Genomic DNA, 17,670 nt, shown 5'->3' with positions numbered 1-17,670 from the left:
TGTAAATTAGATTAAAAATATATGAATAAATAAAAACAGGAAACAAAAAGGAACAGATTGCATCTCTCTTACCTCTGCAGCTCTACTGTATGTTGGATCCTTGTGAGTAAAAAAAAAAAAAAAAAAAAGCCAACAACTTCAGATTCAGCTGCGCAGAATCCCCAAGTCTTTCCAGGATTATTCACACATCTGTTAGTCGAAGCAAAACTTTACAGACTTTACTACAGTCCTCTGTCCGCCTGCTGAGTAAATGAATCCTAGATGGTGATGAACGGTGGCGATGAAAGGACAGCACAGCGCTGGAAGGCAGACGGACTGGATGAAACGGAGGAGCAGACTGAGGAGGATGCACGAGCTGTTCGTCCTCGCATGAGAGCAGCAGTGCTGGAAACACCCACCTCCTCAGCGTGCGCTCAACTGGAGCCTGCTCCAAAAGTATACTGAAGCCCCGTGAGTGGCACAAGATCAGATGTGACCTGAGATATGCACACGTGAGGTTGTGAGCATTCATTAACTTACTTTCACTGGCACACATTGACTCACACATTCCCAGTGCTGGGGGCAGACCTTGTGCTGGGGGCTTTTCGGTGGAAAGAAACAAACAGCAAAGAGGGTCTTCATGTTTTAAATGGCTGCTAATGAGCTGAATGTGGTGGCGTAGTGTGTTCTTATAGAAAACTGAAGCAGTTCCAGCCCTCAAGGGATGCCCCACAGGTCAGGAGAGGAAAACGCAACTTTCAAACTAAACTGTTTAATCTGTTCATGTTTTCATTTCATATGGGCAATTAGTTCGGCTTTTCAAACCAGGAGGCAAAAAGAATCACTCCGATTTGATTTAATGAACTCCACATAGCATTCCCCTGCTGAAGCTACTTCAGGTCGATGCGTTTCTCTTTTTACACAGTAGAGGTTTTTTTTTTTTTTTTTTTAATTCTCAACATTTCAGCTAAATTATACAGTGACGATGACAGACTGTGTCTAAGATGAGGATGTTGCAGTTTGTGCTTTAATAGAAATACAATTAGCCTGTAAATAAATACATAAACGAGCTGGGCTAAATTCTCAGCCGTTTAGGACATGGAGAACCCTACAAATTAACTAAACTAAAAATAAAAAGCAACTGGACTCCTGATCTGTAGAAGATGTTTCTTTTCCCATCCAGGGAGTTTTTTTTTTTTTTTTTTTTCTCCTGAGCCAAGTAAACAAAGACCCTGATGATCCTCAGGATGGAGGGGTGTGAGATTAATCTGCATGCCACTTTATCTCATGAACAGAGCTGCTCGTGCTATTTAAAGCTTGAATCTTCCAGATGGGAAGTGAAATGTCTCCTACTTGCTGTTTTTTTTTTATTTGTTTTTTTGCATTTTTAGAAATTACACTGCCTGGCCAAAAAGAAAAAAGTTGCCACCTGGATTTAACTAAGCAAATAGGTACGAGCCTCCTGTTGGATAATTACTGCATGGGCGATTATCTTTCAGCTGGCAACAAGTTACTTAACCCCAACTGGTGCAATGAGTTGCTTCTCATTTCTTAAACAATGTTGAAAGACGCATCGTGTGGTCGTGGAAAAGATGTCAGTCTGTTTGAGAAGAGTCAAATCATTGGCATCAAGCAGAGAAAACATCTAAGGAGATTACAGAAACTACTAGAATTGGTTTAAGAACTGTCCAACACATTATTAAAAACTGGAAGGATAGAGGGGACCCATCGTCTTTGAGGAAGAAATCCTGACTGATGGTGATCGGCGATCACGTAAACATTTGGTGAAATCAAATGGAAGAAAATTAACAGTAGCACTCAGGGCTGTGTTTAATAATGAAAATAAGAGCATTTCCACACACACAATGTGAAGGGAACTCAAGGGACTGGGACTGAACAGCTGTGTAGCCTTAAGAAAACCACTAACCAGTGAGGCTAACTGGAAAAAAAAGGCTTCAATTTACTAGGGAGCATAAAGATTGGACTCTGGAGCAATGGAAGAAGGTCATGTGGTCTGATGAGTCCAGATTTACCCTGTTCCAGAGTGATGGGTGCATCAGGGTAAGAAGAGAGGCAGGTGAAGTGATGCACCCATCATGCCTAGTGCCTAGTCATCAATGCAAGATCATGGTGAAAAATTAATGCAACGCTGGATGGAAATGTGACATTGCAGAAGCTTATTGAAACAATGCCACAGCGAATGCATGATGTAATCAAAGCTAAAGGCGGTCCAACCAAATATTAGTGACCTTTTTCTTTCTTTTTTCTTTTTTTGGTCAGGCAGTAAAAATCAATCACAAATAAAAAGCTCAAAATTTAAAACCGACTAAATGAAAATAGCCTATAGGGGAATACATATTTTTAACATAAAAGATCAGTTGTGGGCATGAAAAATCTTATTTTTTAGCTCTAGAAAAGAGGTATTATTGTAAGTTCAAGTATTTTTGTATGGGTACATATACAAGTTTCTGACTGAATGAGTTGTAACAAAAAAAGCACTCCTGCATGCCTCCGTGAGCAGAAGATTCCCTCTTGAGGGGTAAAGACTTTGAGACATGCTTCTCATTCTTGGAGTGCACCACGGCCTGTCACTCAACATGCCTTCATTTTCCATCTCCTCCTGGCAGTGATGGAGGATGGGGTGGGGTAGGGATTATTTTCTTCGTTTTTTTCTTCTTCTTTTTTTTTTCTTCATAATTTTGGCTTTGAGCTTCCACACTACCCCCCTCCACTTCTCCAGCCATGAGAGGTTCATGTCTCATGGAACAAACCAGCTTTAAGAAATGACAACTCTTCTGCTCAATGCATGGAAAAAGGTTCTCGTTGCCATCACAAACCAGGCACTTTACACCTGGCTCTACTAATAGGTGGAAATATCTCTAAAATGGTCCAGCAGATGTTATGTAACCAAATTTCTTCTTGAATCTATAAGTGTTAGCAGAAGATTTAAGGAGAATCTGCCAACATTGGATAATTCTAATCTGCAAGTGATCTACTGTTTAATGACACAGCCAGATGGAAACACGGCTTTTACTGTAGACGCTGTAGCTCAAGATAGGGATGAGAGAATCACTTGGGAGGTAAAATGTTGATATTAGGAGGTGACGAGGGAAAGGGAGCACAGTGACACTTCTTTATTTTGCATCGCCAGGTTGGTTAGGATTTAGATGGAAGAGAGTGTGACAACCCCATCAGCTGAGCACAACAAATTATGTCTAATAAACAAAATATCAAGCACCATAAATGCATTTTTTTTGGATGAACTGGACTCAGTTTATTTTAATTAAAGGGTATTGATACTATAGTAATTTACAAGTAAAGCTGTAGATGGGGAGATAGCCTGTTCTGAAGCATTAGACAGAGGGAGGTGTAGATAATTACAGTCTGCCCCACAGGAAGTCTTGTAACCAAAAGTGTTACAATCCAGTTCTCAGCATCCTTGCAGCTACACCTGATTCCAGAGAACCTGAGTAGCTCTTCATCGCTGCATCTTTGCTGCTGACCAAGCAGCCACCCTGCAGCAGCAGCAGCAACATTAAGGCATCAAACACCATCACACGGCCCAAACAGAAGATATCTAAGGATGCAACGATGCACCTTTTCCGTTTTTTTAATGCACAATTCAGGTGCATCGATACTCCACTCATCGTACAAACGCACGTCAGCAACAACACTACGCAGCCCTTTTAACGTCAACATATTGCAACTGATACTAGGTGCAAACTGAATGCAGGGAAGGCGATTTAATTATGCACGTGCAAATCTGAGCAATAATGCAAAAAATAGGGAGAACGTAACGTACGAACGAGTCTTACCCGTTAAAATCATGAAGAGGAAGTCTGCTGACTGTCAGAAGAGCAGATGATCCAGTGCAGATGGAGATGTTGCTGCTGGTCAGTACGAGCCTTTTTTTTTTTTTCCTCAGATAATGCCGCCCCCTGCCGGTGATAAAAGGTAATGCTACCGGTTCCTCGCTGTTTCCCGTGGCGATCATTTGTTTACACTATGAAAGTTTAACCTTTATGTATCAAACAGCTGTTTTTTTTTTTTTTTCAATTAATATAAACGCAAATCAATTTATCTTAAGGTTATTTTATTTCTGGTTTATAAGGGAAATTTACTTTTTCCGGCTATTTTTGTTTTCAAAATAAAAGCTGAAGCACTCTATTAGTATGCGTGTTCTATGATTTAATTTACTTGTTTTTATGTATTTATGCATTCAATCGGTAAATTATTGTGTCAAATCTACCTAAAATTTTTAAAGTATGATATCAAATAAACATGGGGATAAATAGGGATATTTTGAAAAGAAAAACATAGAAAAAATAATGTTGTTTTATTTAAATTGTATGTACGCCAATAAATACATTCAAATACAAGACATTTGTAAATAAAATACGTCTATCTTCATAAGTACTATATAAAATTAATGTTAAACTTTCATTTTCTGACCATAACTGCCTGATGTTGTTAGTTGAAAGAACTTTTTAACGTGCCCGCTTTTAGTTTGAAGGCGGCATTTTCGTTTCCTGTTTAACCTCCGGTCCTTCCATAAAACTACAAGTAGACCATGGCATAAAACTACAAGTAGGCCATGGCGTCTGAAGGGCTTAAATATTTAGGTGTCCTAATCTATGCCTGCTCTGTAGCACGTTAATGCTTCTCGTCAAATAATTTTCAAGATGTTCATGCACCTTTTTTTAATTTTTTTGCGCATGAAAGATGCACTGTTATTTTCAGGTGTGGCCGTCTTTTAGTTGGATTTTTTCAATCGAAGCGGATGTTCCTTTGGCAGAGTGACAGCCATCGGGTCTTCCAGCAGGAAAAAGCGCCAACTTCCCCACCATCGTCGGAATATTCAAACAGTCGAGTAAATGGTTCGAATGACTGCGTATTTGGAGAAATTTGTCAAACCTGAAACCGAAATGAGTCGTTTTGGTAAGGTTTTTTAAGCGATGTGCTTGCTGTATGAATTTAAACAGATCGTTTGCGTGAACTAAACGCTCGAAGCAGCGTGCTGCTTGTTTACTCCTCCCACTTCTTCACTGCTCCGTCGTTCGTGTCGACCTAGTTTTGTTCCCGTTTTCTAAAAAAAGAATGCCAGAAAAAGTTGATTGTGCCTTTTGTTGTCAGTATTCCTTTAATTTAAATATGTAACGGCTTTATAGTAATTGAGAGGGGGGGGTTGCTCAATGGGCGTCAATAGTCAGCTATATCATATATAACGCTTTGAGCAATCTTTACCTGCGTTTGAATCGCTAAATCAGAACCGTCTGTATCGAATTATTCGGGTTTGTTTGTTCGTATTATGACAAAACTCCCTCGTAAACTTAAGTGCGCAGTTACATTCGGTCATGTTGAACTCTGATGGCGCCCGCTAAATGTGTTGCACTTCTCCTTTTCGCCAGTGGGGTGCGCTGTTGCGCTTCAGTAGCAGATAAACGACAACAAATCCACCTCCCTGAGGAAAGATGTCAGTTCTGCAAGGTGAGAGTGTTGGTGCTGCGCAGGGGAGTCCCATGAAGAAAAATAGACTCTCTCTGAAGTTTTTCCAGAAGAAAGAGACCAAACGAGCTCTGGATTTCTCTGAACCTCAGGCAGAAGAGCCCAAAACTGAACCACACGAGCCAGAGTCGAGGTGGGTTCTGTGATGCACAGATGGTTTGTTTAGTAAATAATGTATTCTCTGGTAGTATTTTGTTTAGAAATGGCGTCCCACATTCATTGTCATATTCCAAGCACACACAATAACAATTGTGAAGCTAAGATAGTTTCTGTATTTGGCATAAGAACCCTTAAAGAAAACTTTTTTTTTTTTTTTTTCCATTCAACCTTTATTTTATTAAACCTTTATTTTACCAGGAAGAAATCCATTGAGATCATCAATCTCTTTTACAAGGATGTCCTGGGCTATATACACATATAGCAACAGTCTTAAAAACAGTATCAATGCATTAAAAATAAAATATAAGTAAAAGAAACATACATCAATAAAACATAAAATACAATGTATTTGTACAGGTTAATCCCATTGAGCCTCGGGGATTCATTTACAAGAGAGACCTGATTTCTTAACAAAGAGTGATGAATAACAACGACAACAATAGACAGTCATAAAACTTTGCATGTGCTGTCAATAAAAGGCAGTTGAAACATTAAATATGAGAATATTTATGGACATTTGTTATTGAGAATTATTTATGCATTTTATCTTATTGTGAAACTTGTGGTCCTTTTTAAACTTTAGACCAGACTTTTTTTTTTTTTTTTTCCCAGTTCTTAATTAATCTCGATAGGTATTGACGAGTTACAGATTTATACTATTTTTATTGTATTGTTTTAACAATTTCAGGGTAGTGCAAATAATTTGCCAGTTTGTGTAGGTATCAATGTTCCATGTTCAGCACATTATAGTATTAGAAAATAGGTAATAGTTAAAAATAAAAACAATCTCCAGCTGATAAGTTTTCCCGTTTTGGTATCTTTTCCACCCTGTAGCAGCTGTGAGCAGGTGGTTTTTGGTCCCCTGCCTTGCCCGGCCTCGCCTGGTCTTCCTGTCTCATGCGAAAAGAAAGATCATTTGGTGCCTTTTGTGGGCTTCAACAACTTGGGTAACACCTGCTACCTAAACAGCATCTTACAGGTACGTAATTAAGTGAAGTACTAAAACATTTATTGCAGCTTTTCTTTGGGTCAGTAAACCTGACACCACCAGTAAATGTATAACATTTACTGGTAACTTCTGAAGTTTGTTTTTACAAATACTTAGGATTTGGTTCTTTAGCAGCTTTCAAACAGCACACATTTTAAAATGTAGTACTGAACTCTTTTTTTATTTATTTATTTTTTTTATTCACAATTCAACGACAGCCCCGACACCTGCATAAGCTGTTAGCTACGATTCACATTGTATGTTTGAAAACGATTCAGACTTGGCGCTACACATCGCAGTTAGTTTTCATGGCTAAAATGTACTTTACTTCTGAGTACATTCGATATTTTGTTGTTTATTGTGAGTAATTTGACATTTTGACACATTGTGATGTTTAAAATTGTGACAAAACCGTGTAAGAGCCTAATCAAAAGCATCAACATTGTAGTGCTCTCACCCTTTTTATGCTGTTATGTTTTGTGGCCTACATGCATCTCCGTGTGTGGTTTTAAACCACATGAGAAGTCACAGGTGCGACCACGTTCAGTTTACTGTGCTGACTTTAATGGATTTTACACATCTAATCTGTTTTGTGACTTGTCTTGGAGACCTATCATTTTCCACCTTCCACTTGGCCTCATTTCTGTCCTACAGACATGACGGCAAAGCACTTCTGTCCATCCCCAAAGATGCGAGTGCTCCAGGCAGCTGCCATCTATTGTGGATAGATTTCTTTAGGTCTTGTGTTAATTTTTCTTGCAGGTTCTGTATTACTGCCCAGGATTCAGAGACGGCATAAAGAACATGTTCCTCTTGTCCAAAAGAGAAGACAAACTGAAGAAGGAAACTGATCAAAGTGAAGAGGTTGGTTCATTTTTAATTTGTCTTTAAAAATAATACATCACTCCTTGAGATTTAAATGTAAATTGCATTTTTTTAGGCCTGCCCAAATTCAACCCGTTGATTAGATATGAAGCTATAATTAAGACCATTCTATTTACGTTGTTTTATTTCTTCAGCCACAGTGTCAGCAGTCTGACGGTGACGTTCTGCCGGCTCACATCGAGCTCCTCGGGAGTTTCAACAGTGTGATAAGTTCAGTCGAGCAGCTGCAATCCAACTACCTGCTGAATCCTGAGAGCTTCAGTGAAGGAGAGCTGGCCACGCCGCCTTGCAAAATACTAAACATGCTCAGGTAAAGTTGGGTTGATTTTTATTTAGCAACGATTTTGAAGAAAATAAATGATTTTGTGCACAGTATTTGAGACGCAAGCTTAGACAGAGTATGATTATAGCTGTAGTAGTTGAACCTTATGGTGGTTGCTTTGTTTTTGTGTTGCAGACAGCTGAACCCTATGTACGAAGGCCATCTCCAGCACGACGCTCAGGAGGTGCTCCAGTGCATCCTGGGATATATCCAAGAAGCCTGTGACACCATCAGGAAGGTGCAGGACTTGGAAAAGAAGGATGATGACGTTGGAGAAGTTAAAACGGAGGACATCAGTACAGTTCCCTGTTGCTCCGAGGCTGAATCCAAACCTTCCACAGACGAGGACGGCCAAGTCAGTGTCAAGAGGAAGAGTGACACGGAGGTGGGAAATGCCAAGAAGAAGCCAAAGTCTGTCAAGTGTAAAAAATCTGACTCTGCAGAGGAAAATGTCTGCAGAAACGTACCCTTCACTCGCTCCAAGAGAAAGTCCTCCAGTGATGTCACAGCTGAGCATAAAGACAAGGAGGAGGAGAAGAAACTGAATAAGGAGGAAGGGAATGGAAAGGAAGAGAAAACTGAGAAAGTGTCTAAAGAGACTGATGGGAAAATAAAGAAGAGGGCTAAGCTTGGCTGGCTGAGGTCATCGGGGAAACAGCCGAGTATTTTCTCCAAGTTCTGCAGCGTTGGGAAGATCAGCTCCACAACTGCGAAGAATGAGAACAAAGCGGAGCTGGAAAATGAAGTGAAGGATAAACCAGATGATACGACTGGTCAGGAGATGTCCACTCAAAACTCCACTGAGAAACATCAAGGTATGCTATTTCAGATGTGGGGTTACCAAAGATTAGCCTTTTGCCCTGAATTATAAATGTTAGAATGGAAATTGTGTTTTTCTCTTTGGTTCAGACGTCTTGGGTTTGATGGAGAAGTTGTTCCAGGGCCGATTGGTTCTTAGGACTCGCTGTCTGGAGTGTGAGGGCTTCACAGAGCGGAGAGAGGACTTCCAGGACATCAGTGTCCCCGTGCTCGATGACCAGCCCAGCAGCCCAGATGACCTCTCTGAGGGTGAGGATCATATTTTCTGCCGTATGCGTCGCACCGCCCTATAAGTCGCATCAGTTCATATTTGTCTCATAAAGTGGAAAAATCCATAAATAACGTCGCTTCACCGTATACGTCGCATCCATTATGCGTCACCGCTGACGACCAGGAAATGTGGGCCGGTGTTACGCCAAAAATCACTGGGCTGCGGGAGCGTGCACGGGAGGACTTTAATAAGAATTTAACAAAATTAACACTTAAAAACAATTATTTATTTGCTCGAAATTATAATAAAGGCGTGCCTCAGTCTACTTTTAGAATAATAAATGCACTTTGACGGTCAAATCGGCTGCATTCCAAAAGCTGATACGCGGAAGTAAACGCGTGCACGCGACGAGTCGCTAGGGCTGGACGATATAGACCTAAATGAATATCTCAATATTTTTAAGATAACTCGCGATATACAATATATATATCAATATTTTTTTGCTTTCGATAACGTAGTAACAAAAATATATTTTAGTCGAGGCTTTGTCCCAGTTGTCACACAGGCACATTTATTAACAACAGCTGTAACTGTACAAAATAAACATCTAAAAAATAAACCATTTACACATATATTAGTTAGGTTTTTTTTTAGGTATTTATTTACAAATACAAGTTTCAAGACATTTGATAATGTCCATAGAAAAATCAAAGCAAATGCGTTCTTTTTAGTATTTCACCGTTTTACAGCACCCCGATTTCTGAAGTCTGATTCTAATCAACTATATTCATTCAACCTTTAATAAACTTTATTAACAAAGATCTGATTCTGACTCTGAAAGTGCAGAGCTCTGTTGGAGTTTGTTTTTTTTCTTTCACCCTAAACTTTTGAACACCTATCACTTCTCTCCCACTGTGAGTCAACAAAGATATCTGCATGTCTATTCAAAAAACGTTCGATACAAAAACAACTGGACTTTATTTGTAACAGAAGACGTTTCGCTCCTCATCCGAGGAGCTTTCTCAATTCAAAGAGCAGAGAGTGAGGGGTTCAGGTTATAAGGCTGAGTGAGATAAGATGCACACACATATGTAGATTGGCAGTTCATACCTAAACTGCATATCTAAGCTCAGCTTTTTAATTCAAATAGTCTTCAGGTGCTGCAAGCAGAGGGGGGGGGGGACAGGTTTGTTCTCAGTGAGGGAAAAGAAAGGGGGGTGGCATTATTAAGGTGACTGGGAGGAAAAAACAGGCAGATTTACTAACTGTAGGTAAAGTATAAGTCTAAATCATTTTATATCGAAATAGTCTAATTTTAAATTGTGAATTAAATTATATTGACATTTTAAAATATCAATATATCGCCCAGCCCTACGAGTCAAATGTGCAAATTTAACAAGATAAACACCTAAAAACAATTATTTGTTTGCTCTACTTTATAGTAAAGGTGTTTTTCAGCCCAGCGTTTGCTTAATTAAAGGACTAACGGTCAAATCAGATGTATTTCATTTGTTTGCTCGAAATTGTAGCAAAGGTGTGTCTCAGTTGAACTTTTACTTGATAAATGCACTTTAATGGTCAAATTAGCTGCATTTCACCGGGGCGGTGCAGCTGGTTTGACGGTTGCAGCGAGCAGAAGGCAGGTGGAAGAATATGGCAAGACAACTGAGTCACTAATAACTGGTGAAGATTCTCAGTCATCCAGGACACGGTAAATTAAAAAAAAAGTTCAATACAAAAACAATAAAGTATAATAAATAAAGTCCAGTTGTTTTTGTCTTGAACTTTTATTTGAATTTGTCATTATTGCCACGTTTACCTATTACATTATACATGGCATGCCTTACTGCTACTACTACTACTTTGCTGCCATCTAGTGGCTGAAAATGGTACTGTTAAAAAAAAAAAGTTTTCCAGTTAGAATGAATGAAAACGTCATATCTCAGCCAAAAATTGGTTTATAAATATGGGGGAAAAAATCATAAATACGTCTCTTCGGCCTGTAAGTCGCAGGGCATGCAAATTATGTAAAAAAAACATGACTTATAGTTTTGTCCCACCTCATGTACCACATGTGGTGTGTATGACAAATGTCTCTGAGTATGAAAAATACGGTATTTGTTGTAGGTTTATAATGTGTTCACAGATTGCCGTGAATCAGTGACAGCCGAGTCCATGGCTGTAAAGATTTATTTTTTGTACATTTTATTAATGCTACCAATCGTGTTTGATAGTTTGAACAAATGACATTAGCTGGTATTTCTCTTTTTCTCAGTCTCTCCAGATCCTAAACCGGAGTTGAAGACTCTGAAATGGGCCATCGCTCAGTTTGCCTCGGTGGAGCGCATCGTTGGGGAGGACAAATACTTTTGTGAGACCTGCCATCATTACACAGAGGCTGAAAGAAGTCTGCTGTTTGACAAAACTCCTCAAGTCATCACTATCCACCTGAAGCGCTTCTCTGCCAGCAGCTTGGAGTGAGTTTATAACAACCCCCTAAATACAATAATAAAACAGTGATGAACTTGAGGGATTGATGTCCTTGTTTTCCTCAGGTTGGACCCGTACGCAGGCCTCTGTAAAGTGAACACCCCCTTACAAACACCACTGACCTTGTCTTTGGAGGAGTGGTGCACAGAACCTTCATCTGCTCACGGGCAGCAGTATCAGCTGTTTGCTGTGGTCATGCACAGCGGCGTCACCATAAGCAGTGGCCACTACACCACCTACATCCGCATGTCTGGTCTGAAAGAGGTGAAGCTCTGGCCGGAGGACAAAAAAGAAGCTCAAGTGGAGACGTGCGAGAAAGAAAGTAAAGAGCAAGCACCGAAGGACGGAAATCCAGACTACAACGACGGAGAAGTGTCTTTTAGTCTGAAGGCAAGGGGACAGAGGCGTGCAAGTTTGGCTAACACAAAGTCGGGGAACAAAAAGCTATCGGAGGGTGGTGTTGGGCTCCTGGGAGGACAGAAGAGTTTGTCCAGTGTCGAGCTGGCAAACGGCAGCAAACAAGCAGAAAAAGCAGCCGGTCGTAGAGCATCGGAGGGATCAAAGCGAAGAAAGACCATAAACCGCTCCGGGCTAAACACTGATGGTGGACTTAAGACGGAGCCGAAGGCTGCAGAGGAGCCTTCAGTGGGGTCCTCAGGAGGACTGGAGGCAGCAGATCAGCAGCCTTTGAATCATCTCCTCCAATATGAGGGTAAATGGCTGCTTTTCGATGACTCTGAGGTGCGTTTATTTGAGGAGGAGGACTTCCTGCAAACCTGTTCACCCAAGACGTGCTCCTCGTCGACACCGTATCTGCTCTTCTACAGAAAGATGCCAGAGTGTGGACAGTAAAACGAGCAGGTCTTTAGGGAGCTCCTCCCCTAGTTGACAGACATTTACATCTGCGATGCTTAGTGCCAAAACATTTGTGGCCGTCTTAAAGTAAGGTTACTTTCAGTTCAGCAGTTTGTACCTGCAACAGCCTGCCTCTGTGGGACCAAAGCCAGAAACTTTACCATGTGGGTTCAAAGTCACATTTGTTTTTTTAACATGTCAGGGATAAATACGCCTTGTGGTCTGTACCATTGTTCCTTTGACACTGGCTTTAATACGTCTGTCAAATATTCTGTCATTGTTTCAGCCACAGGTACTGTGTGGTTTGATTTTACACAGTGGTAAAAGCACGTAACTCGTCTCGTAAAGTCAGATTTGATGTTTATTTTTTCTGACTTAAGATTTTTTTCTGTATCGTTTCACTAAAAGCCTTTTGATGCACATTTTGAAATGTTGTTTTTCCCCTCAATATTTTTTTCTTGAACTTCTGTGTCTTTTTCTACAATGATCCCATTTTCCTATTTTTAAGGCAGCAGCCACAAGAAACAGTTGTGCAGCCCTAGATTTTAAATTATTTAAAACATTAAAGTTAAAATTCTCTAAAGTGATTTTCCTGAGGGAACGTTATTAGTACCAGTAATCATCCTAAATCGTACGTGAAATCCACTGAAATTGGTCTGACTAGATGTTAGTCCCAAGTTTCCAAACTGATGAGTGGTGTCCTGCAGGGGGGTTTCTGACAGCTGATTTATTGAAACACGTTCAAAGTACAGCAGTCCCTCGCTACTTCGCAGTTCAACTTTTGCGGTTTTTCAAAGTAAGATTGGACGTGACACAAATGGCTGATTGATGGATGAAATTATTTTTAAATTACTGGTATGTAGCACCTGCTGTCCTGCAGCATGTCATGATCTGCAGTGGAGAAGTGGGCGTGGCCAAGAGCGCAGATGGTGACACAGCAGAGATCATGACATTCTGTGCACTTTTAGAGCGCTGAGTTTCGAAACATTGTTTAGAATTTTGCAAGAGAGCGCAAAGGGTTTCAAACACCTTTTTATATATACAGGTCCTTCTCAAAAAATTAGCATATTGTGATAAATGTCATTATTTTCCATAATGTAATGATAAAAATGAAACTTTCATATATTTCAGATTCATTGCACACCAACTGAAATATTTCAGGTCTTTAATTGTTTTAATACTGATGATTATGGCATACAGCTCATGAAAACCCAAAATGCCTGTCCCAAAAAATTAGCATATTTCATCCCACCAATGAAAGACAAGTGTTTATAATACAAAAAACACCAACCTTCAAATAATCATGTTCAGTTATGCACTCAATACTTGGTTGGGAATCCTTTTGTATGAATGACTGCTTCAATGCGGCTTGGCATGGAGGCAATCAGCCTGTGGCACTGCTGAGGTGTTATGGAGGCCCAGGATGCTTCGATAGCGACCTTAAGCTCATCCAGAGTGTTGGGTCTTGCGTCTCTCAACTTTCTCTTCACAATATCCCACAGGTTCTCTATGGGGTTCAGGTCAGGAGAGTTGGCAGGCCAATTGAGCACAGTAATACCATGGTCAATAAACCATTTACCAGTGGTTTTGGCACTGTGAGCAGGTGCCAGGTCATGCTGAAAAATGAAATCTTCATCTCCATAAAGCTTTTCAGCAGAAGGAAGCATGAAGTGCTCCAAAATCTCCTGATAGCTAGCTGCATTGACCCTGCCCTTGATAAAACACAGTGGACCAACACCAGAGATGACATGACACCCCAGTGACTGTGGAAACTTGACACTGGACCTCAAGCAATGTGAATTCTGTGTCTCCTCTCTTCCTCCAGACTCTGGGACCTTGATTTCCAAAGGAAATGCAAAATTTACTGAAATCAGAGAACATAACTTTGGACCACTCAGCAGCAGTCCCAGGCGAGATGCTTCTGACGCAGTCTCTTGTTCAAGAGTCAAGAGTGGCTTGACCTGGGGAATGCGGCACCTGTAGCCCATTTCCTGCACACGCCTGTGCATGGTGGCTCTGGATGTTTCTACTCCAGACTCAGTCCACTGCTTCCGTAGGTCCCCCAAGGTCTGGAATTGGCCCTTCTCCACAATCCTCCTCAGGGTCCGGTCACCTCTTCTCGTTGTGCAGCGTTTTCTGCCACACTTTTCCCTTCCCACAGACTTCCCACTGAGGTGCCTTGATACAGCACTCTGGGAACAGACTATTCGTTCAGCAATTTCTTTCTGTGTCTTACCCTCTTGCTTGAGGGTGTCAATGATGGCCTTCTGGACAGCAGTCAGGTCGGCAGTCTTACCCATGATTGCGGTTTTGAGTAATGAACAAGGCTGGGAGTTTTTAAAAGCCTCGGGTATCTTTTGCAGGTGTTTAGAGTTACGTCGTTGATTCAGATGGTTAGGTTAATAGCTTGTTTAGAGAAACTTTTCATGATATGCTAACTTTTTGGGACAGGCATTTTGGGTTTTCATGAGCTGTATGCCATAATCATCAGTATTAAAACAATTAAAGACCTGAAATATTTCAGTTGGTGTGCAATGAATCTGAAATATATGAAAGTTTCATTTTTATCATTACATTATGGAAAATAATTACCTTTATCACAATATGCTAATTTTTTGAGAAGGACCTGTATACCGGTATGATTCCCATTTCGCCGTTTTTCACTTATCGCAAGGGGACTGAACGGAAGAATTCATTTAAAGAGATTGTTTGGCAACAGATTTACTTTAAATGAAAACTTTTGTAGAATTTAGGCCACTAGTGCCACTTTAACAGATCTGCCCTGCTCAAGAGAGAACCCCACTTCTGTAAAGGACAAACTTGATATTTTAAACAAGAGGCTTTTGATTCCATTGGTCCAAAGTTTCATATTTGCGTTCAACAGATTAGGAGCTAAAGTCAGGACAAAGTTTAAGAAACGTGTTCAAGTCACTATTATGGACTAAATGTTTTGCACCATGATTTATCTGGTATTCTGTGACTACATCAACTCAGTAATTTAACCTTTTTAAACATATTTACGTGGATAATTCTACTATATAGTAGTCCCTCGCTACTTGGTGGTTCGATTTCCGCGGACTCGCTCTATTGCGGTTTGTGGACGTACAGAATATTGGACTTTTTTTTAACGATTGTGGACTACAGTAATATCACTGTATCGTACTTGTGGTTCTGAAAAAGTTGATGACAAAGATGCACTTCCTGGTCAAAAATAAAGTCGCCACAAAAAAAAAAAAGGTCACTAATATTTGGTTGGACCACCTTTAGCTTTGATTACATCATGCATTCGCTGTGGCATTGTTTCAATAAGCTTCTTCAATGTCACATGTCCATCCAGCGTTGCATTAATTTTTCATCAAGATCTTGCATTGATGACTAGGCACTAGGCATGATGGGTGCATCACTTCACCTGCCTCTCCTCTTACTCTGATGCACCCATCACTCTGGAACAGAGTAAATCTGGACTCATCAGACCACATGACCTTCTTCCATTGCTCCAGAGTCCAATCTTTATGGTCCCTAGCAAACTGAAGCCTTTTTTTCCAGTTAGCCTCACCAATTAGTGGTTGTCTTAAGGCTACACAGCTGTTCAGTCCCAGTCCCTTGAGTTCCCTTCGCATTGTGTGTGTGGAAATGTTCTTACTTTCACTATTAAACATAACCCTGAGTGCTCCTGTTGTTTTCTTCCATTTGATTTCACCAAACGTTTAAATGATCGCTGATCACGATCATTCAGGATTTTTTCCGGCCACATTTCTTCCTCGAAGACGATGGGTCCCCTCTATCCTTCCAGTTTTTAATAATGCGTTGGACAGTTCTTAACCCAGTTTCAGTAGTTTCTGTAATCTCCTTAGATGTTTTCTCTGCTTGATGCCAATGATTTGACTCTTCTCAAACAGATTTGACATCTTTTCCACGACCACGCGACGCGTCTTTCAACATGGTTGTTTAAGAAATGAGAAGAAACTCATTGCACCAGTTGGGGTTAAATAACTTGTTGCCAGCTGAAAGATAATCACCCATGCAGTAATTATCCAATAGGAGACTCGTACCTATTTGCTTAGTTAAATCCAGGTGGCAACTTTTTTTTTTTTGGGCCAGGCAGTGTATTTCGGACAGGCGTCACCATTTTGTAGTTTTCTTTCATTCAGCCTCCACTGTACAGTACTGTAATCGCCACGGACAGACTACATTTCCCTCAAATCAATGCTGTGCAGTACTGTAGTGCCTTTGAGCGCCGTTTTCTGCCAAACACTTTTTGCAAAGCGAAGTCATGACTGCTGAAGCAGACTTTCAAAAGTAAAACTTACAAGACGTCCGTTTACCTCCGCTCTTTTCAACTGGACGGCCCCTAAACGTTCTGTGCGTTCAAAAAGTTTCTGGCAGCGAACCAAAACGCCAGTGGAAGATGCTGAGGATTAAAGAGAAACTGGAACTTCTGGACAAACTTAAAGATGGCTGTACCTATGCAGATGTTGTTGGACGCCTTTAGGCACGATTAAGATGGAAGCTGCATTGGTCATGTGCATTAATGATCACGGAAAAAAACATATCATCGCTTTGGATACCAACACCAAAGGTGAAAACTTTATGAGGTTGAATGAATGATCATCTTGTAGCAAGCAACATGGAGGAAGCAGACATGGCTGGACCTTTCAACCACCGAACCACTGCGTTTAGTGCCAGCAAGGGGATGGTTCGACAAATTTCCAAAACTATTTGGATTAAAAAGTGTTTCTCTGCACGGAGAGGCTGCGTCCGCTCACACAGCAGGGGCGGAGTTTAACAAGACGTTCAAAGATCTGATCACCGAGGGGGGTCTACAGGTCTGAACACGTTTTTAACGTGGAAGAAACGGGCCTGTTCTGCAAAAAAGATGCCATCTTGCACTTTTATTATGAAGGACGAATCCAAAGCGCCTGCTTTAATCTCATCTTCATCGTCATCACTGAACAGCTAATTGTCCCATCTCCATTTCATCTTCTCTGGTTGAGTACCCATTTGAAACCAATATTTTTTTAAAAGGTTTAAGAGTTTAGAAAATTGTTAGGAACACTGCAAGAGTGTGGGAAGGGTTTAAAATGCCTTAATAGATAAATGCTAAAATAAACTACTACTACTTGTGCACATCATTTTGTTCATGTACTACATGAGATAGTGACAAAGTTAACTTGAACTACTATCTCTACTTCATGGTTTTTCACCCAACACACGCGATAAACAACTACTGTATACCTAATACCTAAAACTTTAACTTTACTAAACCATAAAAGCAGCTCAGGTACACTTTACTTGATTACATCTGTAATCTGAGTTGTATGCTTCATAATTTGAGAAATAACGCTTTTACTTTCCCTTCCTGTCAAACTCACTTACAAAAGGGTGCCAACATTTAAAACTTGGCTCAAACTAAGGGCCATTCTCAGAAACTACATGAACTCAAGTCAGAAACTCAAC

At 40.4% G+C, this 17,670-nt stretch overlaps 1 protein-coding gene across 1 annotated transcript; it reads left to right on the top strand.

Annotated features, from left to right (window-relative positions):
• Positions 1-4,781: 4,781 nt before the first annotated feature.
• On the top strand, positions 4,782-12,814 carry usp1 (ubiquitin specific peptidase 1). Its single transcript, XM_037674535.1, has 9 exons — positions 4,782-4,917; positions 5,388-5,617; positions 6,478-6,622; positions 7,394-7,495; positions 7,651-7,826; positions 7,974-8,653; positions 8,748-8,906; positions 11,144-11,345; positions 11,424-12,814. Exons 2-9 carry the CDS (start codon positions 5,451-5,453, stop codon positions 12,208-12,210), a joined length of 2,418 nt encoding a protein of 805 aa, XP_037530463.1. The 5' UTR covers positions 4,782-4,917; positions 5,388-5,450; the 3' UTR covers positions 12,211-12,814.
• The last annotated feature ends 4,856 nt before the right edge of the window (positions 12,815-17,670 follow it).

The sequence above is a fragment of the Nematolebias whitei genome, chromosome 3, assembly GCF_014905685.2.
Source record: "Nematolebias whitei isolate Nwh7 chromosome 3, NemWhi1, whole genome shotgun sequence".
Classification (NCBI taxonomy): domain Eukaryota; kingdom Metazoa; phylum Chordata; class Actinopteri; order Cyprinodontiformes; family Rivulidae; genus Nematolebias; species Nematolebias whitei.
This window is presented reverse-complemented; position numbering and strand designations above follow the sequence as displayed.